Raw genomic sequence first — 26,351 nt, 5'->3', positions numbered from 1 at the left:
AGGAAATTTTTCCGGGTTGAAAGCGATATTTGATATGCAAATTGCTTATATAGTCAGCGTGTGTTGATATTGGATTAATACTAGAGTGAATGCAAGTTATCAATTACGTTTTGATTAATCTCCCATCATTGTTTTGGATTATGTTCATTGCCTGTTTATTAAACAAGTAGATGCAATACAACTGATAAGAGATACGTATCTCTCTATGATTTATAGATGGAACTCTTCATGTATGAAACATAACTCTAAGAATATATATGGGCACAAACAACTGAGAACAATACACTTGCATCATATTGGATATATTTATTCCTCTATATGTACTGTAAATCCATTTATTATCTCGGGGAATCGTTTTTGCGTAAGGAGCTAGTGCTTTAAGTTTGCTCCGGTTTATAAAATTCTGTAAAACAGTAATAATACGTTGGAACACATATTTCATGACTTCGCAGTAGAAAATTCACCGCGAAAATTAAAAACTAATACCAATTATGTACTTATCCTTGCTTCTGGAAGAAGAAGAACTTTATTGCGCGACAATTGTAATGGGTACAATGTATGGCAATTTTTAGATACACAACAATCGACTGTTTCTAATATGTAAACTCCTCAGTGTAAAATCTATCAACATGAAAAGTGTGATAAACTATAGCAAGTTGCTAAAGACTAACAATGATAAATACATTAGACAAGTACTATAGCGAACAACAATACAGTAAAATAATGTCATATTCATAATTTATTCTTTTAAATTTTGGGTTTACACGTATTTGGTCAAATTCTACTTTCTTCAGCAATATTTTTGAACTAGAAGGTCCAGGGTCCCAGCTGTTGTGTTGAGTTTTTTCTCTGCATAGCGGTTGTAGCAGTTCAACTTTGTATAAAATCAACACGATTCAGAATCATATTCTTGTATTTTTATTCACGTATTAATTCATAGTTCGTGGTCAAAAACCTGCTGATCTTGCTCACTGACGAAAAGTAGTGAATGTTACTCAAAACGTCTAACCGTTTCCAAAATCGTATCCAGCTGCTGAATAAGTAACCGCTATTTGGCGTATCTTATTATCTGGATGTCTAACCTTCTTCGACGTACTCTTGTAGTATGTTGCCGTGTGACATTCATAATATAAAGATTCGGATGGTAAATCACTGCTCGCGTGGACGTCCTCCACAAAACTAAGTCTGTTATAATTAGGCCTATCATATTCACCATCACAATAATTTCCAGGTGATCCCATCAGGAGGACCCCCCGCGAGGTTGTGCACTCTCCCATCCATCCACCCATTTGCCATCCCGTTATGAATATATCACAGCTTGCCAGGGTTAGTGGGGAGATTTGTGGTCTTAACATGACAGATGGGGTGTTTATCAGCGAAGACGTAAGATGGGCCCTCGCCTCTTTAAGAAACCAGGTGGCGCCTTCTTAGTCTTGGATTTGTGTTGAAGATGGGCCGGATTAAGGGGGCTTGTGGATTTAAGGTATGGTCGTAGCGTTAAAGGAAACCCGCCATCTTTATGCATATGTTGCTAGAAAAAGTTTAAACATCTATTTGATTTATTGTTGAACGTAACACATCATAGATGTAGGGTTTTTAAACTCTTTTTTCAGACATCTCCAGTTCTTGACTTCTCTATTTTTCTAATCGGTGCTTTAATGAATGAAGACCTTACCCACTGTGTTAAGTACAGGTCACAACAAAAAATAGCTATAGTTTACAGATACGTCTATACACATGTCACTACAAGAATCATGAAATACGTGGATTCGACTTCTCCTCGCTTCGTTGTAGAGGTAGAAATAGAAGTTTAATGTGGGCAAGCGTTTGTCTCTGTGTAGGGAAATCACCTTCGGTAGAAACGTAGAACTTTTGTTACACCGCACCATTCATTCATTGTAGCATCTTATATCTTATGACTTCTATTCACAAGATTCAACAATTGCATCTTAAGATATGCATATCCTTATACGGTACACATGTTATGACATATAAAGGTGTGCCTATGTATTGAAAACTATGCTGTAGGCTTTTGCAGGCAGAATACTTTGAACACAGCCACAGCCAATTTCTTCACTCACTGTACTATGGCCAGTACCTATTTCATTAATTTTACCAGTAGATCACACACAGAAACGTGACCTGTTTCCAGACGTATAAAAATAGTCTAGAACAAAAGCTGCAATCTTAATGCAGACACAAGAAACAGAACAAATTACCAAAAAAAAATTAACATTGGCAGTGGCAAGAAGGACAGCCCAGAGTTGGTTAAGCCAGTCGTTTATCAGCCATGACAGACAGTCCCTGCAAGAGGCTACTAATTTACAAGGGGTAAAATTTTGGTCGATCTATTTGTCTGTGTTTTTGCAGTTATATATTTTGTGTGTTTTCAGCATTCGAAGGTCCCAGAGTAGGCACGCCGGATTTTATGTAGACACTGATATATTGTCACGTTCAAGTTGGATTACATGGATTTACTTTCTGAAGGCTTGTATGTGACCTCACAAAAGTATCTGTACTTTCTTTAGACCGATTAAGTTTGCCGAAATGCATTTCTATATCTGTTATTGGGGCCCATCCATGTAGATCCTACACTTCGTGTCTCCTATGTATTACATTGCATAATGCCGTAAGTAACGTTGAATTAAATGAATATGTATATAGCGAGCAAAGTATAGGAAACATTAATTAGGCACTATATATGTTAAATACTTAATCATCAGGTTTGCATTTTTATGACATGTTTGAACTTATTGAACTAACCTTATGTTATGTGTCAATGGAATGGCTACATTTGTTTTTACAAAAGTGTTAAGTAAGAATACGGCAGCATTTATTAGTACCGTTATGCAATACTTACGTTGTGTTTATGTAACAATATTGAAATGTGGCCAAATATTACCAGGTATGATTTTTATCTAATGTACTTAGAATAAAGATAAAAACACAGAGGAAAAAACAACGATAAAATATTATGAGCTCGGAAAATCACTTACACTTTTATTCGTCCTACCTCGTCAAAATGTCATAGATATAAAAGTAGTCAAACTAATCATAAAAAGAAAAGATATAAACATACTTATTGATACATGCATTAGCCCTGATAGCACATAAAACCACACTTAAACAAGGTTGAAAAGTGTAAAGTAGTGCGTTGTTAGCGGTTTACATTGCGGTAAAATTGATCTTAAAGTTTATAGATTGGCTTAACAACGCAAAAATGCATAAGGTGCTACCTGGCAGACTGCCAAAACGTTGGTAGATAAAGTCCACATGGTTGTGTGCAAGAAAACTCCGATATCTAACATGTATATGATCTAGCAACATTCTTAAATATTGTATGAAAACCTGTTTTGAATCATATGCTTTTTTATCATTCCCATCGTAACACCGTGTTCGGAAGGGGCATTGGAGTACCTTTCCTTAAACCAAAATGATTTCTCTCGTTTTACATTGTCTTCAAAGTACCAAAGACATGGTTTGATCGTTTTACTCTGTATTGAATGTGCTACTGATATTTCTGTAGCAACTTTCCTCAAACCGAAAGTACCACAAACTTTGATACAGTGACTTTCCTCAAACTGAAATCATTTCAATCATTTTTCTTGTCTTTAAAGTCTCACAGATATTGGTGACGTGACTCTCTTCAAACCGAAATGATTTCTATTGTTCGTTTTACCTTGTCTTGAGACTACCAAAGACATTGGCACAGTGGCTTTCCTCAAACCAAAATTATTCATATCATTTTCCTTGTTTTGGAAGTACCAGAAATGGTGCAGTAACAGACATTGATACAGTAACTTTCCTCAAACCGGAATCGCTTCTATCAACTTCCTTGTCTTTAAGGTATCACAGATATTGAAAGTTACTTTCTTCAAACCGAAGTGATTTCCATCCCTCGTTTCACCCTGTCTTGGTACAGTGGCTTTCTCCATATGCATACCCGAATGATTACTTCACCCCCTCCCCTCCTTGTCAACACGTTCTGATTTGTCTTAACCAGTAGATCGATGGGGGTTCACAAGGGATTGTAGCTCTTCTGTCAACCATACCACAGGCGTTAACCGGCCAAGTGGGCCACAAATTGCCTCATTTGTCATCCCCTCTAATATTCCCTGCTACCTTTCTCTCATCGGATGCACAACAATGAATGGGGTGCGTGTAGGGACTAACGGGTAGGGAAGAAACCGTGCATCTTTTGTGTGTAGTATTCGTTGTAAAATAGATTGTGACCGATGCCCGCCTGTACATCAGGTTTAATGGCAGTTCCCAGCTGTAACGGCCTCCCCCGATTACCCCGGTCATAGATGGCCTTAATGGCCATTACCCGTGGTTCTTTGATGTTATACCGAGGAATGCGGTGATTGATAGCTCACTTTAGTGCTCGCCGAGCACACATGACCCCAGGCCAAAAAAGAGAAACGAACTTCAACTAATCTATTTTGTTTTTCACAATGTGATATCTATCATTGTTTATGCAGCAATAGATAGGGTCATTAACGTAATAAACAATTGATATTTGTGGTGATAGTGTATTACAAGGTCACACAAGGCACATAATGTATGTTTATACTTAGCAGCTTGAGGATAAACCACTGCCACAAAAGATTGATACTTTTAAACTTTTTTGTTGAATCAACCTTGCAGTCCTTATCAAGACTGAATTGCGCTTATGTTACAGCCCACTTTTAAAAGCAATGTGGTTGAAATATCAACAACATTAAAACGACACAACAAATGATTGACATGACAACATCAACAATACAACGTATACATAAAATAGACGATTTTTTGGTCTGTTTGAATTGCTAATTGGTGGTTTAAGTCCCACAGTACAGGGCCTTTCTCAATGCAGGGTGACGTTCATAGGGGATTTGAAGTTGAAAAATTACGTCAAGGACATAATGAAGAGAAATTTGAACTTTTCGACAGCATGATGAAATTTGTGAAAACCACGGTGATTGATTACTTTATCCACACCAGCAACGTAGCGGTTGAAGAAGTCCTCCGAACAAATTGAATTTTAAGTGGCATTCCTCTAATCACCGAGCGTTTATCCCGCACTTAGCACGCCATTTTAACATCAATGGGGCAAGATTATGTGACAAAAGCTATGTCGAATGCATCCTTCACGTTCGTCTGTATAAGAATGTCGTTTTCTGTGCCATGTTGCAGATAGATAGTACACTTTTGTTTCCAATTAACGAAACAATGCATCGTTGGGTAGAATCATTTAGGCGCGACCTTCTCGTTGAGTTCACTGCACTCAGCAGCCCTGTGTTGAAGAGATAGACCAATTCGTCCATGCAGAAGACACAGAAGAAGCAGATGACTAGAACTTCGTGACGGTAGGACACCAATCTAAAATAATAAACTCTTTTTTTCGGATAAAACCCATTTTCGTAGCCCGCTTGTAGCACCACTCTCTTGAAACGAGGTGTTGGCTAGGCTAACTGACAGATCTCTAGAGAGAGGGGGGCTGAGTTGAAATAAAAGAGTTCATGCACCAGGAACAGAAGAAATAGATGGACAGAATACGGTGACGGTAGGACATCAAGCTAAAATAACAAACGATTTTTTCTGAATAAACCATTTCGGTAGCCGGCCATCAGTAGCGTTAACGTTGTGTTTAAAAGAAGCACAGTTCGTTCCTGCATCGGGAACAAAAGAAACATGTGAATCTAGTTACGATACGACACTAAGCTGAAATGACAAACAATTTTTTCTCGGCCCGTCGTTACATATTGTGTTACGTTGTGTTCAAAATATACTCCAGTTTTTTCTTACGTCAGCAACTGTAGAAGTAGATGACGAGAATCCGGTGACGGTTGGACACTAAGCTGAAATGACCAATATTTTCTCTTGCTGACTAAATCCGTTTTGGTAGCCCGCCTTTAGCACCGCTGTGTTGAAAAGAGGTGTTGGCTAGTTTGACTGACAGAGATAGATAGAGAGAGTTGAAAAGAGATATACCGGTTGGTTTTTGCATCAGCAACAGCAGAAACAGTTGACGAGAATCCGGTGACGGTGCGACGACAGCAAGCTGAAATGACCAATGTTTTCTCTTGCTGGCTAAACCCCTTCTGGTAGCCCGCCTTTATCAGCACTGTGTTGGAAAGAGGTGTTGGTCAGTCTAAAGCCTAGGTTACACATAGCCGAACATGGCTCCCGAACGCTAGCCGACTCAGGTCGGCGGTAGTTCGGGAGCATTCTGACCAGTTTTTGGGCCACGCATATCTTCGGGGCCGAAGATGCGCCGAAGATGCGCCGATCATCTCCTAACCAGTACACGAATTACTCCCGAATGGGCCCCGAATGCTTTATAGCTTACTCCCAACCATCCCGACCTCTAGCCGCAGACTGCCGAATCTCTCCTGACTAAACCCCGACCGATTGCAGACCCTCTCACGAATTCAAATGGACATATTCAGCGACTTTCAAAAGAGGGGTCATTTTCGGTTTTAATTAAAATAATCCATTCTATCATGTTGTTAACATCACCGAGAGATCGAATTCGGATCATGGCTAACTTTAATACTGCTTTTAGTGTTATTCTTTGTTTTTGGTCGTGTGAAGGTCGGGGGTGATTCGCCCATGGCCACGTTCCGATAGTAGTCACTTGGTTGAGAATTAGTTAGCAGAGTTTTGTCTACGGCCTTGGGGTGAGTTATGGGTAGGTTGGAAACTAGTTGGGAGTAAGTCAGTAGTGTTTCTGGCGTGGTTAAGGTTCTAATTTTCAATCCCGAATACCATCCGAGCACTAGCCGACCGCGCCGAACACCAGCCGATCACCAGACGACCTATTTCAGACCCTTCGTCCAGAGCCGAATGTTTTGAAATTTTCAAAACATTCGGCTGGCGCAGCCGAAAACCAGCCGACTCAGCCGAACGCCAGCCGACTCGGCCGAACGCCAACCGAGCTAGCTCCCGAATCACTCCCGAATCACTCCAACCATGGTCGGGGAGAGTCGGGAGGCCATGTTAGGCTATGTGTAACCTAGGCTTAACTGACAGAGATAGACAAAGATAGTTGAAAAGAGATATACCAGTTCGTCCTTTTATAAGGAACATAAGAAACATGTGGATAGAATCTGCTGACAGAAGTTGTTTTATCAGGAAGAGAAAACTAGAATCCGGTAACTGTAGCACCGCTAAATGACCGGACATCAAGCTAAAATGACAATTATCTTTTCTTTCTAACCAAGCCCCCTTTTGTAGCCCGCCGTTAGCAGTTTTGTGTTAAAAAGATATACCAGTTCGTACATACATCAAAAGCAGAAACAGATGACCAGAACTTGGTGACAGTTGGACACCAAGCGAAGTTGACAAACGTTGTTTCTTTCTCAGTCTGATATTTCCATAACCCGCCGTTAGCAGCTACACCAGTCTGTACATGCACCAAAAGCAGACTTAGATGACCAGCATCTGTTTACGGTAAGAAACCAAGCGAAGGTGACATGCGTTGTTTTTTTTTTCTAACAAAATCCCTTTCGGTAGCCCACCGACACATCCTTCATGCTGAAATGAAAAAGGCTCTAGGCAGTATGATCACCGCTGCGCGCCCATTCATCAAAATGTGTCAGCAAAGTTTTCCCCTAGACTGTGAGTAAAGCGGGCATAGATGTCACCGTTACCTTAGGTACCTTTCATTGTGTCTATACTATTTTTTAGATGTCTGATGATTTGATTTGGCAATGACACATTTTCGTGTTCGTCCATTCATCAAACTATGTCAGCAAAGTTTTTCCAAACTGAGTTTGCAATATACGCGTAGAATTGAGTGCAACAGATGTCACTGATGCCTTAACAATACCTTTGCCAATTTACCACAGTTCTTGTTTTGTGCAACTGAATTCATAGAAATAAGCCAAGAACATATGATAAACATATACATTTACATTCGGGCGAGAAATTGCAATAAAAGTATAAACTTAGATTGATCAGATGTGTTCGCTATGAGGTCAGAACCTGTGTCTTCCTTCAGTGCTATCGTCCAATTCATTTCGCGAATTCGGTATACGCTTTTAATGCTATAAAATAGGTTGAAATCAGTCTTTAGTAGAGCTGCGTGCCATAAAATTGAGTTTCGTCCACGATAAGATTTGCCAAGTAAATTCTTAAAAGGGGTCATAGCAGACGGCGTTATATGTCACATAAGATATTCATACAATCACTTTGTACTTGCTCCAACTCGTTAGAGTAAGAGTTATGTAATATGTATGTATATACGTATGTAAGATATTCATTCTATGATTTGAATGTTTTATTACAGAGGCTAGCTTTCAACGATCCTCATATGCAATAAATAATGCAAATGTACATTAGTGTACAAAGAATAATGTTTTGCTTCAATGTATCTTCACTTTAGCTTAGTCCAAACCTGACAATGATTATTCTGAAGTCTTCGGGGTCGAAGGTATAACAAAATACGCCAAATAGCAGTTACTCAAGACACCTGATATGATTTAGGGAAAAATCATATCCAATTGCTTGAGTAACTGTTATTTGGCGTATCTTATTACCTGGATGGCTAACCTTCATCGACGTACACAAAATAACGATTTTCTTCAGTTACTTGTTGACTTGTGGCCCATTCAATGTTGGACTCGATGAAAGTAAAGGGATGTTTAATTTATCCATCTTTTGTGTATGTCAACTAAGACTCCATTAATTGTCTTTGTAAATCTATACCTTTATCTATATTTTTCCATAGAAAAATAACACCTCAAAAATCTACAGTGGACACTAAGTTGTTTTACTGTATCTTCATCTGATGAATCTGAACCGACTGGGCTCCTTTGATCGTGTTGGTTAGAGATGATAGTATACCGGAGTAAGCCACACCAGAGGGTTGGGATCAGTCCAAGTAATCCCCGTCCGTATTGGGCGCTCAAAACGCAACCGAGGCCCATTCATTTGGGGCTTGTTATCTTAAATATATAGTACTGTCTTATTAGAGACCAGGAAGTAGCAGCGCTTCAGTACAGGGTGGCGTGATGCTTGTTACACCGCACTTATCAAGACCGGCACACGTGGACAACACTCGGCGAGGGATAAGCGATATCGTGCGGGATATTACTTTTGGTATCGATTTATTGATTTTGAACAGGCCTTCTTCTGTTCAGAAGAGGTTTTTTTTGTTCTGAGGTTTTGCAGTGATGTTTGATGCAGGCGTGTGTTGGGGGTGTAGGCAAGAGATAATTGGCAGTACAGTATAGTACATTTAATCAAAACAAGCGCATTACAAACCTGGCCAAGTGTGGACATCTCCTTAGGATAAGGAATTGGACGGCTGTAAAGGTCGAAAAGGAAGACCTTGTACTGATGTAATTATCTTGTTATTCTACTTAACTAATGTATGATCACAACTAATATGTTATCATCTTAAAGGCTACTAGAATATTTGCCATAAGATACAAGGTAACAAAATTGATAAAATTGTTAACGGAGATGTGATCGACCAAAGTTTTCATAATTTGGATACATTTGTATATACTGTAGCTGGTTCTTATATTTTGAAGAAAAAAAATAGCTTGTGGTTTCGAACAGACACTTGAGCAATTACACACCTACTGACATGCACATCAATTTTTCTGATCGGCTCCTGTCATCAAAGTTTCCATATTTAAAAAAAAAAGATTTGAATAACGTGTAGAGGATGGTTGAATGCTTGTGAAAAGAGAATAGCTGGTGGTTTAGGACAGAAACTTGAGTTATTACCCAATTACGGACATGCACATCTATTTTCCGATCGGCTCGCGTCATCTTTAACGGTTTGTCCACATGTGGAACGAAGTAAGAAGTATACCGTTGAGCTCCTCTCTTTGTCATCCTCCCCTCAAAGCCGCTCTTCATTTTTGCCGGCTTAGTTTTTCATAGTGTTTCATTTTGCGAGGGCTTTAAGTGGTACGAAACTGTTGTACGGTCGATGCATTGTCCACGAAACCGAGAAATGAAAACCGCCGGCAACTCATTTTCACGTCCCGCGAGATTTCCCGGAACTCATTTCCAACTCTCGCGAGACTTGCCCCACGAGACCTGCCCTTCTGTCCGCCATGTTGATTTATAGGTTTTTGATTGGTTAGGATGGACCTCCGCGATGGTATCAGTGCTGGGTCCTGCTGCAATCTATGAGTAATTTGCGGCTGTATTTCATTCCTACCGCCGCCATTCATCATCACCGTCAATTGGTGTTTCTCTTGCAGGCGGTGCGAGGGGGTTGTATTCATGGTTCCGTAACGTTTTCTTTATGAATGCTAATGAAAAGAATAAAGTGGGTAGCACGATTGAAGCCTTCATATGGCTACCGCCAGTCGGTAACCATGAGCAAACGGCAGTTATTATGATACAGTAGAGACAGAAAAGCAGGCCCGAGGCAAAGATGAATTTGAATGCTTAACATTCAGTGCTACCAGTGGAATAGCCCCTCAAGCCGTTTTGCCCAAGAGCTAATTATAAGGAAACGGCCGCGGAGATGGCCATATGGGAGCCGTCCTATGCACCATATACATGTAGTATAGGGTATAACTGTACCAACTTGTGGTTGGATACAAAAAAGTACCAGAAAAAAAACGAAAAAGTTTATAGGACATGCGTCTGCTAGTCTCTACTTCACTTCACAACCGTTACATTCCAACCATTAGATTGTTAAGTGCTATGCATTGCATCAAAACTCACAACCCAGCGGTTGGCTACAAAAAGTTAGTTTTACACGAAGCCTCTCCACGCCCCGTTCAGTCGCAGAGCGTTGGCGACACGAACGCGTTAGTGTGATGAATGAACGGGATTCAAACCGGCGTAGCCCAAATCCGCCCGGCTTACAACCGCTCGCCGCCCTGTCTACCGCACCAACCACCGCGCGGAACAAACACACGACTTCCCTCGACACAACTGAGCTTGGGATTTCAAATACCTTGAACCACAAATTACGCATTCTCTTTGGTTGCGCCGTGTTCACCGTCTGGTTTGTAAGATAGAGGGAGAGACAGCGTTTGAAGCTAGCGCTTCTGTTAAAGCTATAGACGGTACACTCTCTGTGTCTTGTCAACGTGTATGTACTAGGTGTAAGGTAAGCGTGTTTGTTCTTTAATGTTACCAGGCTACTAGCTTTTAAGAGTTATTCTTTGATATCCGTAGTTATTACCTTCGCCAATGAGTGAGTACCTCCAGGGATCTAAGGGTTGCTGTGAGGGTACACAGTATAACTCGGGAAAACTCATGAGTGACTGGGTTCCCATCATCTATGGTTTGTGGGTAAGCGGCAGTTTTTGAGAAGGAGCTTAATGTTTTGAAGACGATGAAGACATTGTGGAAACTCTCTAGGTAGTCTTGATTATTACGATGTCTAACAGTTCTCTTTGTTTGCTTGTTTGCTTGTTTGTGCGTGGCCTCTTGATCCAAAGTTGTCCTTGTCTTGGACTGCCTCTTTGCACTTGGATCAATTCGTCACCTTATCTCCCCAATCGTAAAGCGGAGCGGTGGGGTATCGCTTCAGGTAAACAGTCCGGCCGGGCATCGGCTTGGACTGTGACGGTAGCATCACTGTGAAAGTCGGTGTCCCCCTGACTTCAGAGATCGGCCAATGCCCGTATCGGCTACACCTCATACAGGCCCTCATCATCGAAATTTGACTGAGAGCCATACTCAGAGCTGTCTACTAATGTAATTCTTTTTGATGTTTTAGGTCGTTACGACTTCTGGATGGTGCGTGTCAGCATATCACCATGACTACATCTCAGACCTACTGCCGCTGGATTGCAAACTGAAGCTGCAGGTGAAGACATACTGCCGCTGGATTGCCAACTGAAGCTGCAGTTGAAGACCTACTGCCGCTGGATTGCAAACTGAAACTGCAGGCTCACGGACACTGTAGACCTACTGCAGCTGGATTGTCAACTGGAGGGAGCTACAGGTTTGCACCACACGGACTGATCCAGTTGCCTGAAGAGGCTGTTACGTTCAATAGGTTGATGATTGCGTTTCATGACAATGTCCGCTCGTTCAGCGACCTCCTACTCCAAGTATTCCATCTCATTTAAAGATGAAAGAAAAGTTTCCATGATTCAAAAAAGTCGACAGCTGGTTTCCTCACGATGAAGATAACGAACGCCTCGCACTTTCTTTGTAAGTTTGCTCTTCTTTTCCTTCCATTAATCGACTTCGCTTCGCCCAATGCTGAAACTTAAGGTCGAGGACAGGAGCTTCTCCGTAACGACTTGCAAATTGTTTGCGTGAAGAGTTGGCCTCGAGCGAAACTCTCCTACAGGATTTTACGCGCCGGCATTTCGTGAGAATTTCACGGTTTTTCTCCCGGAGAAGCCATGCATCATCTGCTTCTCCTCTCCACGGTTTTAACGGGGATCCTTTTATCACGACCTGTAAAATGTCAAGCGAGTAGTAATCCGGGTCCCTTCGGGCCGTGGGTTCAGACCCTCGCTGTGAACACCGCAGGAAATGACGTCCTTGTGCAAGAGCGGAGAGCCGGGTTCACTTCCGGGTCAGCGGAGATGACGAACCGCAGCAGGACGCTGCACCAGGTGGAAACCCGAGATAAGGGCGCCATGTTGGTGACGTCACCCGTGAGGAGAAGTGCGCGGCAGTTGTACGGCGCGCCTCGGGTCGGGAGAACTCCAACCCCGAGGGGAACGCCCCGCGTGCAGGACCTTTCCCCGATCGGGACGGGGGCGCTGCTGCACATGGACGGGTACTACCACGTGGTGAGCTGTCAGATGCACGTCGCGTGCAACCTGGGCACTCCCAACACGCGCTGCACCTGCGAGAACGAGTTCAACTCGTTTGGGGAGCGCAGATGCGCGCTGCCAAAAGCACGGATCACGCACAGGTCGCAGTCCCGCTGGGGCATCCTCTCGCTGTTCTGTGTAGGGGTCGCCCTCCCTCCGCTGGAGGACAGTAACTATGACCTTCAGGCGAGGTGCTCCATCTTCGGGCGGGAGGAGGTCAAGTACAGGGTTTACGTCACCAAAGAGGATGTCGGGAAACAAAATGGCGACGCCAAGGACACGACCATTCGGTACAGGGCGTGTTTAGAACCTGCTAAATAGCTCCAAGAAACTTTCTAAGATGTCTTATGCCTTATGTCTATAGGGTGATTGCACACATCCGCTTTGCATGTTGGTTTAACCTGGAAAAGTCACTGTAAAACTGCAATGGCTGTTTTGTTTTTGTTATGTGACTATTCTAGGCAGTCTCGCTTGCAGGAAACTTCCAGGTTTAACCATTCAACATGGCGGACAGTACTTACGTCATAGTCACGTGATGAGTTCAAACATTATATAGCACCAGAGACTGGGCAATATCCAACAAGTGTGTATAAGACGAATTGTGCGTTTTCGATGGCTTCTTGAATGTGTATGTAGATGCCAACTTTCTCTCTATATCTACAGTGTTATGACATGTGACTGTGATATAGAGAACTTTGAGGCAATGTTGTTGACTAGAGTTGACATGATCTTTGATTACAATGATCAGACCGTGAGATGCCTCTCGAAAGTCTCAATAATGTGAGATAATCAAATGATAAAAGCATAAGACACGACCATCCAACCTTCATTCTGATCATGATTGTTGAGACACTTGAGTCATGACTTTTACTTTTTAAGTTCCTGAATGTGAGTTAGTTAGTTAGTTAGTCAGATACTCTGCCATGTTAAAGGACACACCACAAGACTTGCCGATGAGTAGGGGTCTGTCTGGTTGTTCTCTGGCAGAAACATGGCGGGCATTTAAGGCACATGCCTCCATATGGCATTGCATTTTGTGAATATAAAGATAAATGGGATGTGATTTTTATTCCATATTCCATTCAGTTGATAGACTGACAAAGGTTACGTTTCCATGTTTTAAGATAATGTATCAATAGTAATTGACCAATGTTATAGAAATACAGAAGAAAGGAATTGAATTCTAATCTCTGTATGCATTTTGTATTACTTTCACATTTGGCTGTAAAATTCCACAATGTGAATTTCCTTTCCTTATGAGTTCCAATGATGCGTACTCCTCGACGTTACCTATACCTTTACCGCGATACATATATTTCTACGGATACAAACTGCACCTCATATTCTTAACTGAAACAAAATACCAATCACAACACAAGAGATACCATCTCCAGAGGCCTTGATGCAGGGCCATACAAAGCCGCTAGGAGGCTCATAATCGAAATTGTCCTTCATTTTGGCCACATCTGATTCGTCCATCGTTGTCGATGAAGACCTCGACTACGCACAAAACATCAAAAAGATCAGCCACAGCTTCTCAAGTTAGGCTGCACGTTGACCACACGTGCACATTCGCAAGCAAATCGGCCCACAGACCAACCCAACGAACGAACAACGGCATCGTAAACATAACCTTCTTTAGCAACAAAAAGCCTTCTATACTGTTATGACTGTGCCCTATGTTTATACGTGTATAAAGTTTCCATTCCATGTTTATGGCTCACATCGCATCAGAACTGAAAGCAGGGTGATGATAATGACGATGATCACCTTAAACCATCCATCAATGTCCTCGTCTGTCAGAAATACGTCGCGTAGCCCGCGCGCCTCTGAGGGAGATATCTGATGTCAACACTTCCTATCGCTTAGTGATACACATTATCGATCATAAACACGCCACTCCGGCCGAATCCGTCATATTTGTCACTCTAAAATCTTTTTTAATCTTTGATCCATTCAGGCAGAAAGGCATGCAGATAGAAGGTTCCGACGGATGATATACCGATATTGATTTTTTTCTTGTTGACCCAGTTTTTAGCAAATCGTTATATCTTGGTGCGTAGATATAAATTCAGATAGTGCAAGGAAATGGAATTTCGATTCTGTCTAGTGGTTTATCTTTCCACTGGATGCAGACTGTTGATGAACAGAATTGGATTTGTTCGACCTTTAACTTTATGAATTGAATATGCTAGTCCACTGGTAGTGGTGTGTGTTTAACTTCCGTTCCCTTTCCCAAATGCTGAGTGCTCAGCAGAGAAAGCAGTATGTACCATTTTTAAAGTCTTTGGCATGACCCGGCCGGGGATCGAACTCACGACCTACCGTGTGCAAAGGCGAACACTCTACCCACTAGGCCATTGCACCGGTTGCCTCGTTGGAATGGGGGTATGAAATTGAATTTTCACTGGTTTTCCCTGGGAGTAGCAAGGTATTCATCAGCTCTGATCGTTTACCTGCCGAATATTTCAACCCAGGCGCTAAAATAAGATGGATGCCAGACGTTACAGTCATGGCTGTGTTCATTGAGTAAATGTATGTTTCACAGGAGAACTTAATTGCACGACAATTCTACACAGTACAACGTATGGCAACAAGTATCAAACATATGCATAATACAAAATAGAGGTATGAAATGAAACTTAACATCCTGATATGGACCAGATGTATTGCAAAGAGCTAAAATATGAATCCCTATGAATCGTAAAACATTTCCAGTGCCTCACAAGTCAACCGTGAGAAAAAACAGCTGGGATCGATATCGATGTGATTCGAACTTCGCAGATTCTGGTTCAAGTCAACAACCTGAAGAAATGGCCTTCTAAATCTCTATTGCCACTTGTGTTACATAACGTTTCTACGAAACTTGTGTCCTTGCGGATACTTTAAGTCTGCCCTCTTCCCTGTGGTGTAGGCTCACGTCGAGTTGTCGTCTCAAACCTTGAGAAACCTGTGGCGGTTGGCCCTTTCGATAACACATATGTTCACTGTGCTCTGTGACTCATTCGGGTTTTGGGCCCTGGAGTACAGTATAAACAGGATCAACGTTTTAATAAAACTCCTCGCTTTCCTCAAAGGGAACGGACATAAAACCACGGCTTAGCGTACCGCCTGGCTGGCCGGACCGCAAGGACAGCAAGTTTTTCCAGTAACATAGATGGATGGCGAAACCCCTAGCGTCATAAACCCTTTCTTCGAAACATGTGTCCTTCCTCTTTTTTCTGCCGCGGCTTTTTGCAGTGTTCCTCATCTTGTTCCTGACCCTTAGTGAACCTGTGAGGATTAGCGTCTTATTTAACCTCCTAGCAGCACCTTGGGAATCATCAGGTGCAGAGTTATGTAATCCTCTAGCAGGAGAAGGCGGCCCTGAATTCCCGTGCACGTCTTTGGCAACGCTTTCTACGTCTCTCTAGTGACAGCGGGCAGATCAAGATTTTCTGCCCATCTTTACTCTTAGTGTATGAAATCAATGTCTTTATTCGTTCCTCTATTGATTATTTAGAATTAGCATTCAGTAGTAAACCACCTAGTCTCTAGTAAACTGACTCCAAGGGTTGCTGAAAAAAATAGCAACATTTTGCCAAATAGACCGAATGGTTTGAAAAAGGTGGTAGCCGGCCATACAGTTACACATTTGTAACCTTCTTACTTTTATAGGCTTATACCAGCGTGGGTGCTTATACCAACTGTGGGTTACTAAATAAGTTAGAACTTAGTGTCAGTAGTGAAGACTAGAGTAGTTGATTAATATAAATGTTATATTGATCATCATTGTCTGTCCGTCCACTCCGTGTTACATGTACATGTATATGTACTTGCAATTACCCCACGAGCAGAAATTTGCAATAAACTAAACTGATAACTAATATAACTACAAGAAGTAACTTAATGGTCGGCTAACTCCTCTGGACTATTATTCAGTCTACTTCATATTCCACTATTGTTCCAGCATCTCACAGAGCCTTGTAGAGACTGACACCGTCCGTGACCATGCCCGTAGCCAGGGGGGGGGGGTTCGGGGGGTTCGGACGAACCCCCCCATTGGCTTGAAGGTCCACTTTCACAGGCTTGAAGGTCCACTTTCACAGGCTTGAAGGTCCACTTTTTAATGTTCAAGATTTTTTTCAAGGTGGACTTATTTGTATCACCAGCAATGCCACTGAGGCTATGATCCTAGAAAAAACTTTGTCTCTGATTTTTCCTCTGAAATTCTCTCAAAAACACAGGAAATGCCCTTTCAGAAGGTTCAATTCTTAGAAATTGAAACGCTCAAGGGTCCACTTTTTAACGTCCAGGTTTTTTTTTTTCAAAGTGGATCTATTTGTATCACCAACGGAGCTGAAATCCTAGAAAAACTGCTAACTTTGTCTCTGATTTCTTCCTTTGAAATCCTCTCAAAAACACAGGAAATGCCATTTCAGAAGGTTCAAATTTTAAAATTTCCCGGGGGGGGCATACCCCCGGACCCCCTAGGAAGCTCGCGCCTGCGGCGCTCGCTGGTCCCTTAAAAATTAAAAAGAACCCCCCCATTCAAAATCCTGGCTACGGGCATGGTGACGATAGACATTTTCCAGCCCGACCACAGAACGTCCAGGGAATACGTTCATGTGTGCAGGAACAAACTGCAATGACACTGTTTACATCCAAGGCTTCATTTATTCATAACTAGTGGCGTACTGTGGATTTAAACCTCCCCATCAAGTTCGATTACTTATTCATTTTTACAACAACGAAATCCCACTACTACCTCTGGATCCGTCTAAATGTTACAATTCCGTTTGCCAAAGTAGCCGGGATTTCGTTAGGCCACGTTGATTTGATTTTATAGATGACATCCGCGCGCGCATCGAATTCTGCCAGTTTTCAACAAGACAAAGATAATGAAATTTTTGCCAGTTTGTTACGCTGTCTGCTGAAAACGGATGGTGTCCAAATATATTGGATCTTTTACGTACAAGAAGTTAGTAATGTACATGTGTTCATGAATGTAGGAGGCGCTCCTACGGGCGACCACGGTGTTATATGGGCTCCTTGCGTAGCGCCTAAACATCGCTCCTTTTTATGTCAACTCGTGTTTTTGACAGTCTTAAAGTTACTTCTAAAGCTACTAAATGTATTCGAAGGCGTCTGAATCTGTTTGGGAAAGTTTTTACTGCACTCAAGTCTAATGTCTAAGTCGAGATTATCTACCCTTATCTGTAGTACTGGTCCCTGTAGACGCAAGGAAAGGGGCAAAGCGAACGTCAAATTGCCAAATTTTGATCTTTGGGGGTATGGGGAAAAGCACAAAAGGCTCGCAAGGGGTTTGAATTTTTGACGCTCATATGACGTTGATTTCGGAAATTAGGCCATACCAAGTAAAAAATGACAATATCGAAGACATTTCAGAAACACAATAATGGAATATTAGGACATAAATGATATGTTGTTATTCTGCTTGTAGGAGGCAGGGGTGACTGTAAAGAAACTCGTCAACTCTCCAAGTTTATACAGACAAGTTAAAGATACACAAAAAGTCAGAAATAGATTCTTCATGAGTCATAGATTTAATTCTAAAATTCTTCTAGGCATACTTAACATAATATTTACATTTGAATAAGAAAATAGATGTACATGTAAAAATAGTGAAATAACACTCTTCCTGGCTCTATCATTAGTTTTTATCCATTTCCAATCATCTTGCACATTGATTGTTGATATGTACTTTCAATGCTTTTAATCTATTGTACATGATTAGGTCAAGCAACTAAAATTTGATACATAAAAGTATTGCCTCCTTCGATTTTATATGAGTGTACGACAATATACACTAATTTAAACATCAAACAAACATCATACGTCAATAAGTCACTAGCAGCAAACAAAAATAATAACATTACAACAAAAGATAACCCGCAGATATAGCAGCAAGGATGTGCCATTTCAATCTCCAAGCAGATGTTGGGTGAAAATATAACGGCACTGTACGGTGTCAGAAAAAACAGCACTAGCTATAAAACGTTTCGATCTTTCCTCACAACATCTGCTTGGAGATCGATGTCATGTCACGTGGTCTAAAAACAAAATTCAGCTCCACAACAAAAGTGACATAGAAATTAGTTGTCCACGCGGTAACTATGACAACGGTCGTCAGCTCCACAAAGCGACGGAGATTCCCAGCAACACGACCGTCCACGCGGTTGCCATGGTAACGGTTGCCCGGGAAGCCTGGATGTCGTTGCAACCGTTGGCGCCCCGGCAGCAACGGTGGCAGACGTACTGGCCACCCTGCACCGAGCACTGCTCGTTCGGCGTGTTGGCAACTCCATTGTTCAGCGCCTCGCTGCTGCAGTCGTCGGGCGCTCGGCAACCCCTCCGGACATTCACGAGGGTTGCCGAGCCCTGAGATTCGTACGTCGTCTCGAGCTGCATGACGGGGAATTATAAAGCAATGTTCACTCCATGTTTAGAAATAAATCAAACACACATAAAAAATAATTGGCAACATCTAAAAAGTCAAGTTGCGCTTTGATATATCGTTATTCGTGAACTCATGATCATCACACTACAAACACATATTCTGCCTTGTATCGCATTACTACCGTTGGCCGATCCGCGAACTTAAAAACAACACAAACTCCTTCTTTCCATTCCAGCAGGGTTAAAAAGTCACAATACGTCAAATGATATTAAAGCAAAGTACTTGTACATTTGTACTTGGTTAGTCCAATACCTAATAGGATTTTAGGAAACATCATAAAATCAATAAATGTATGCACTGCCCTTCCCATTATAATTACCATACAACCAGAGATGACAGAGACCAAACTTACATAGCACCACTGTCCGATACTGCAGGTTGTCGTGTTGTCGCCGCTCTGCTGTGCCTCTGCGCAGCTCGTGTTCCCGCTACATTCATAGCACTGCAAGGCAAGGGACACAGTTACAGTTTCTCAAGCAACCAACAGAGGTCGTTGTTGTGGGGACATTCCTGCATTCCTAGCACGGCAAGGCACGGGACACGGTTACAGTACCATAAGCAACAAACAGAGTTCGTTGTTGTGGGGACCTTCTATTGCCTTTTTTTCTGACAACGAACAGTGGTATATTTCCTGTGATGTACTGAAAGTCAGAAAAGTCTCACGCCTTTCAGTGTATATGGCGATACACACAGACGTTCGATAGGCTGGTGTGTTACGCCGAATGGCGGTTATACCGGCTATATAGATACAGATACAGACAGAATTGGTAAAATGTTCGTGCTCTTTTTGACAATGAAGAGTTGAACACAGTTTTACGTCTATCTATAGACTGTATAGTACTGTATAGACAACAGTTTTAAGGACCAGCTCTAGTCCAGTCCCAACTACTCCGAATGTAGCCTGGAAACCATACCATCGGGAGCTTCCCTGCATTTCTACGGCGCTGTGAGCGATGCCACCGACAAGACATGTTAGCGCACACGGGGGTGGTTTTACGGGCTTGGATTAATTGATTCGCTTCCGAAGACGGCGATGACTTGATACTGGGCTTGCAAAGACAGACTGACAGAAACAGGCAGGCCAATGCTCATCAGACTGAGCCTGGTTGAACAACTAAGCCGACCCGTAGGGACTGATAACCAGGTTATTCCGAATGATGAAGAATGACAGGTATATTGTCTCGGCCGCGGGTACATACCGTAGGGGAGATCCAGTCTAGAAAGGCGGTGACCTTGCTGTAGACCCCGGGGCTCTGCTCCAGCGCGCACCCCCCGCCGAAACTCGTCACGCCCACCAGGAACCAGGCGCCGCCCTCCGTTTTCTGACTCACCAGCGGACCGCCTGGACAGCGGAAACGCTCATCAATCAATCAATCAATCATTCAATCAATCAATCAATCGATCGATCGGCGGGTTATTTCTCATGCGATAAAAATGGCATTACTAGGCTGAGTTGTTTCCATTGTTGCATTGGTTTCAAAACCTGCTTGATACAATAATTGTTTAAAAACATTATTAAAAGATTCCTACATTTGAAATACGACATATATTGGCCGGTATCATTAAACCATAATGATGACATAAAGAACAACTTGTAAGCAGGGAAATGTCATGTCAAAAGTTCTTATTCACGTGGCTATGCCATATTGGTTGGTTGAATATGCATTTAAAGTTGTAACTAGTTGTGATAACATGCAACTGTTCCTTTCCTTATAACACCTGTAGCACTGAGTGACGAAAATACCCATTCCCACTTTATTGATTACATTCCCACTTCTTTTTTGCGGACCTTGCTTCTACTTTCAGAAAACAGACCCCAACACCATATGGAGTGGGGGATCTGTAACAGGGACATGCATCAACATGATCAACAAATGTCTTACCTGAGTCTCCCTGACATGTGTCAATTCCTCCGTTGTCCCAGTCCCCGGCACACAGCTGGTAAAATGAGGAGAATGTGTCGTACGCCTGTTGACACAGGGACGTCTGTATGAGCGGCATCTCGACTTGATATAGACTGGTTGGTTGAGCACCTAGTGGCGGGAAACGCGTGAAACGTGAGAGTACATTCTACTACTTCTACTACCACCACTACTACTCACTCCTACTACTAGTACTGCTGCTGCTACTACTACTACTTCTACTACTATTGCTGCTACTTCTACTACTACTATTACTACTTCTAGATCTACTACTTCTACTTCTACGGCACTACTACCTCTAGAGCTGCGCATGCTACGACGAAGACTACTACTACTACAGCTACTTCTACTGTTCTACTCCCTGTCGCTCCCGCAAGTCTGACCTTGGAAGTTGTCCCATCTTCCCAATTAATTACCTCCTGCTACTGACATCTACTGCCAATCTACTGTCAGTGTTTTCAGTGTATTCACATAACTACGGACGCACAAGAACATAACATCCAGCTGCAGATCTAAATGATTCGTGTACGAAGACATGTAGTAAAACATGAATGAGGGAGAGAAGGAGGAAAATGAGATACGGAGAGATAGAGCGACCATACCCCCGTCCGCCAGCAGTCCCCACCCCGTGGCGGTGCAGTTCGTTCCGGCGGGGAAAGTGTCGGACGCCTCCGGTAGGCAGGCCGTGTTGATGGCACCTGCAGGAATTAACCGTGAGCAATGAACAACTCAGCGCATGATCAAACCCGCAGCTTCTCTTGCAATAATTGTTTCGATGGGCTCTTTCTAGGTTACGCTACCTGGAAATTTCCAGCTTTAATCATCCAGTACAATACTTACGTCATGGTCAAGTGGGTGCAGAATTCCCATTCATAGACCAAAGAGAGATACCATGAATTTGATCATTATCACTACTATCAACGTCACCACTACGTACTTTGTGTTGTGTCGACCTCTTCGTTCAGCCTCACCAGGGCCATGTCATTAGCCAGGGTGGTCTGCTGGTAGTCATGGTGATGGTGGATGACGTCAGCGGTGCGCATCACTTCCGTGGTGTCGTTTCCAACGTCGATGTTGTGCTTTCCCACCAGAATAGTCGTGTCCTCCAGATTGGACCTGTGCGAAGGAACTTGAGTTAGCTACGAGAACGCGACATTTCATAGCTAGATTTAGGGGTGGGTACCGGTACCGTGTACCGGTACAAAACCGGTATTTCTTAATGGACCGGTCCAAAAAAAACGGTCCGTAAAAAATCAGTGGACCGGCCTATGGACCGATTAGAAAATTCATAGTACCAGGCTACAAGTAGGCGGCCACATAACTGGTCTAAGAAAATACAAAACAGCAGATTTAACGAATCGAAGACGTTAGCTGTGAATCATATCTAGAAACACTTAAAGGATGAGTAAACAGACGGCGTGGAGAGCATAGTTATAATTTTGAGACAAAGTGCAAACCTAAGAAATTATATCGTTCCAGATATGACGTTTATTTGGAGACTTTTACGTGTGTCTCGCTCTCCAAAATATGATGTACTGCGACACTTCTATAATCAGGTACAGGTACAGGTCCGGACCTGGACCTGACCCTCTGGACCTGGACCTGGACCGGACCTGAATTTTATGTAACGGTACCCACCCCTAGCTAGATTGCATGTAGATAGATGCATTGATAAATGGTAAAATGAATAGCGAACCTTGCCGCTATTGGGAAAGAGTTTCTGGGATAAAAAAAAGTTACCCATCGGTCGTGACGGGGGATGTTACAGACTTTCGACTTATGAGTATTTCTCACAGGGTCACGTGTTTTTAATTGAGAAACAACACTGTAGTATAAAAATCACTACGAACACAGGCACCTGGTTCCAAATAGTTGGTAACTGGGAGACATCAGTTCCGATCCGGAGAATGGTATCCTGGTTGGAGCTGCATTCGTCTTTCGGAAGTGACGTAAAATGGGGGTCCCGTGATCAAGGTGACTCGAGTACGTTAAAAGGCACTACGCCAGCCTCATTACTCAGATGGGTACCTACTGGCGGTACTTCGGATGAATATCTAAAGATGTAAAGTACTTACGTGGCACCATCGTAGCAGTGCTCTGCCGTGAGGACCCACCGCGGGTGGATCAGGGTCCCGCCGCAGAACCCCTGCTGCCCCGTGCTGTCAATCACCAGCACCTGCACCTGCCATGGCCACGCCCCCACCTGGGCAGGGTTCCCGCCCACTATCCGCGCGCTCACTGTGGTCCTCGTGCCGCACTCTGTCAATCAATCAACAACCAACCAATCAATGATTAGACAATAAATAAGTCAATCAGCGGCACCTACACCTGCCACACGGCCACGTGCCACAATCCGTATATCAATCAATCAATCAATCAATCGATCAATCGATCAATCAAACACACAATAAATGTGTAAACCCGGCATTACAGACTCACCTCCGTGAACAGCTTGTATCGCTGACAGCACCAACAGGTAGGAACTAAACGTCAGGAACATCAATCTGTAGGGAAAACAACAAGAAACAGCTGTGTTTGTTCAAGTACCAGAGTTATTAACCCACACGTGAGTGAGTTGTTCATTTTTTTCGTAGCCTTAGTATCGTAGGCTTACGGACGTAGAACGTGAGCGATCGTAGAGTGGAGCTCGTTACCACCAAGTACAGTAGGGGTGTCTTCATTAGATACTTTTAAAAGAATCCTTACAGCTAGATGCGCAAAGCTATAGGTAAGGTGCATGTGTGGCAGGTCGTTCAGTGTAATATAACCAGCTGCTTCCACGCCGCGTGCCTGTAAAGCTGGTGTGTTACGCTGAAGGCAGTTATACCTGCTGTACAGATACAGTAGCTGGCGTGCCATGCCAAAGGGCGGTTAAACCGGCTATATAGATACAGAAGCTGGTGTGTTACAACGAAGGGCAGTAATACCTGCTGTATAGATACAGAGGCTGGTGTGTTACGCTGAAGGGCGGTTACACCGGCTATACACTATACAGAGGCTGGTGCACGTGTGTTACACTGAAGGTGGTACAGATAGAGACCACCAACTGGGATAACTGAAAAAAATGGGATTACTGAAAAAACTAGACAATCAGAGATGGCAGACTTTTCCCCCTTGTCCAGTTCCACAGACAAGATAGCAGCACTGAGGATGTATGGCTTCATGTTGGTTTGGCTGTGTTTACCCCAAACACTGAGGTCGGCGCAAACACCATGCCCTGTCAGGTGGTGTGAGATACTAAACCCGACGATAGTTGTAACTGCACACAAAAGCCGAGAATGATATATAATTGGTGGCCTTTACGGCTTTAGTTGTTGAAAGACACAAAGGGCGTCTAAATCTGGTAGCTAAGGTTAAACAGTACTAGAGACCGTTTTTAATTTGACGATGTCACAAAATCATTTTTTTTGTCATTCGGAAAGTTCAGCCGTTGGCAGAAAGACTTGACGTACCAACGCCAAACCCACACCCACCCACTCACATTCCTTTACAACTATACCCTATTGGACTCCCATGCAGAAAGGCGACCATTGAAATTTACTTCTTTGGCTTCGGTCATAATTTCACCGTGTGTCGGTATGCCCCCAGTTAATTCTAGGGGATTTACGATGCAATATGGCACATGACTACACAGCGTGAGTTATTCCTTCCGGCCACCTTATACGACCCTACCCGGTGTTGTAACTACCATACAATACAGGCGACCACCGAAACTTCCGTGTTTAGTTGCGACGGTGGAGGCCACACTTGTGAGGGCGCTGTCACATTCGTCGTAGGCCGCCGTACAATTTTGATGTCGTAGTATTTTCAAGCAGGCTGTAACAGAACAAACCACCGACAAGGATCTAAGACAACCATTATTTCCTAAACAAGATAGCTGAATTTTGTACGACTGTCTCAAAAATACCCCTATCTTGCGATGGTACGACGATCGTACGTTGAAGGTGATCGGGCCCTAAGGTTTAACCTTCAACGTACGATCGTTGATAACACCCTAAACTGCATATCCTAGCGTGTCCTAACTTAAAGATAGCTAACAACCCGGTTATTTTCGTTACAGCCGTGCCAGTGGAAAAACAGCTTCATGAAAACTAAAACCGGTTGGAGATAGCATCGTGACCCGGTTTAAATGCTTGTTCAGGTAAAATGGATAGCTAGGTAGTTATACTGCACTTCTCAGGAATTACACGAAATCTCTTGAAAGACTTCAATCCAGTCTACGGGGTATACAACCAAGGAGATTGAAAACCAGGTTGATACAACAAATAAACGCCGCAGACGATTGTTTATTCGTAGCCAGCGTTGAGTACTAGAGTACCTGTACTAACACCTGTGGCTGGCTTTGTACCTGTCTCGAGTGGTCTTACCGTTCAATAGCGTCTTAACATAACGTACTTTAAGGAATCTACAATATAGGACAAGACAACCTACCTGTTTCACATTCGCACATGTGTGTAGAACAGTACTAGAACGTCAGACCGGAAACTTACAGACGGTTGGGCGGTGGTATGTGTATATACGGCCCGCTAGTGTTTGTTGTGTAGTGTCGGTGGGCCCCGTACCCCTTCCTGTATGTAACCCGATACCCTCACCTGTAAAGGTGTTGCCCCGTTGTCATGGTGAGGAGGGTGGGGGCGCAGTTACCCACTTGTACGCGCGCCTGAGCCTTTAAGACAACCAATACGTCTCAGCAAACATCTTCCGAACCGCTTGATCGAGATTTTTTGTTTAAAGCCAGCGAAAGAAACGAAATAATCGTATGACAAGCGCCCAGCTTACACAAACTTTCATGACACCAATCATACACCTTTAGGTACGACTGGGACAGATATATAGTTAACCAACCAGAAATTGATAAATGAAAAGATTACAAAGTAACATTACAAACAGTTAACGAGTTTTTGAGGTTTCAATCCCTGTCTAGGCGTTTGCATTCTGCACTCTACTGGCTTTATATAGGCCCCGTATCGGGAAACACCTGTAGGAGAATGCACGCTACTAGAAGGGCATATAGCTGATTTAGTTCGTCCAAGAAAACGTTATGTCGCTGGTCCCACGATTGAGCATAGCCATAAAAGAGAAAGGGGGGCATGTCCCGCTGTGTATATATGTTTGCTTACACACTGTCACATTAAAATATTTTCTATTTCACACAGGAGGGTCTACTACTTATAGGATGATCCTTCTTTGTTTTAACTTAGTAGTTTATATTTTTCTCACTTAACCCAA

The 26,351-nt window shown here is 42.9% G+C and overlaps 2 protein-coding genes across 2 annotated transcripts in view; one reads left to right on the top strand and one right to left on the bottom strand.

Annotated features, from left to right (window-relative positions):
* The window catches only part of LOC136446026 (uncharacterized), a 67,712-nt gene extending 54,115 nt beyond the window's left edge, over window positions 1-13,597 (top strand). Inside the window, exon 15 of the mRNA XM_066444294.1 lies at window positions 11,684-13,597. The gene's annotated coding sequence lies outside the window, so the exon portion shown is untranslated. The remainder of the gene's footprint in view (window positions 1-11,683) is intronic.
* Window positions 13,598-18,267: 4,670 nt separating this feature from the next.
* Window positions 18,268-23,550, bottom strand: LOC136445749 (chymotrypsinogen A-like). Its single transcript, XM_066443884.1, has 9 exons — window positions 23,544-23,550; window positions 23,198-23,381; window positions 22,819-22,825; window positions 22,060-22,261; window positions 21,725-21,820; window positions 21,084-21,233; window positions 20,400-20,542; window positions 19,553-19,642; window positions 18,268-19,145 (listed from the first exon to the last, which is right to left on the bottom strand). Exons 1-9 carry the CDS (start codon window positions 23,548-23,550, stop codon window positions 18,870-18,872), a joined length of 1,155 nt encoding a protein of 384 aa, XP_066299981.1. The 3' UTR covers window positions 18,268-18,869.
* Window positions 23,551-26,351: the final 2,801 nt, after the last annotated feature.

Source organism: Branchiostoma lanceolatum, chromosome 12 (assembly GCF_035083965.1).
Source record: "Branchiostoma lanceolatum isolate klBraLanc5 chromosome 12, klBraLanc5.hap2, whole genome shotgun sequence".
Classification (NCBI taxonomy): Eukaryota; Metazoa; Chordata; class Leptocardii; order Amphioxiformes; family Branchiostomatidae; genus Branchiostoma; species Branchiostoma lanceolatum.
The sequence above is the reverse complement of the archived record's forward strand: the minus strand, read 5'-3'. Positions and strand labels throughout refer to the sequence as shown.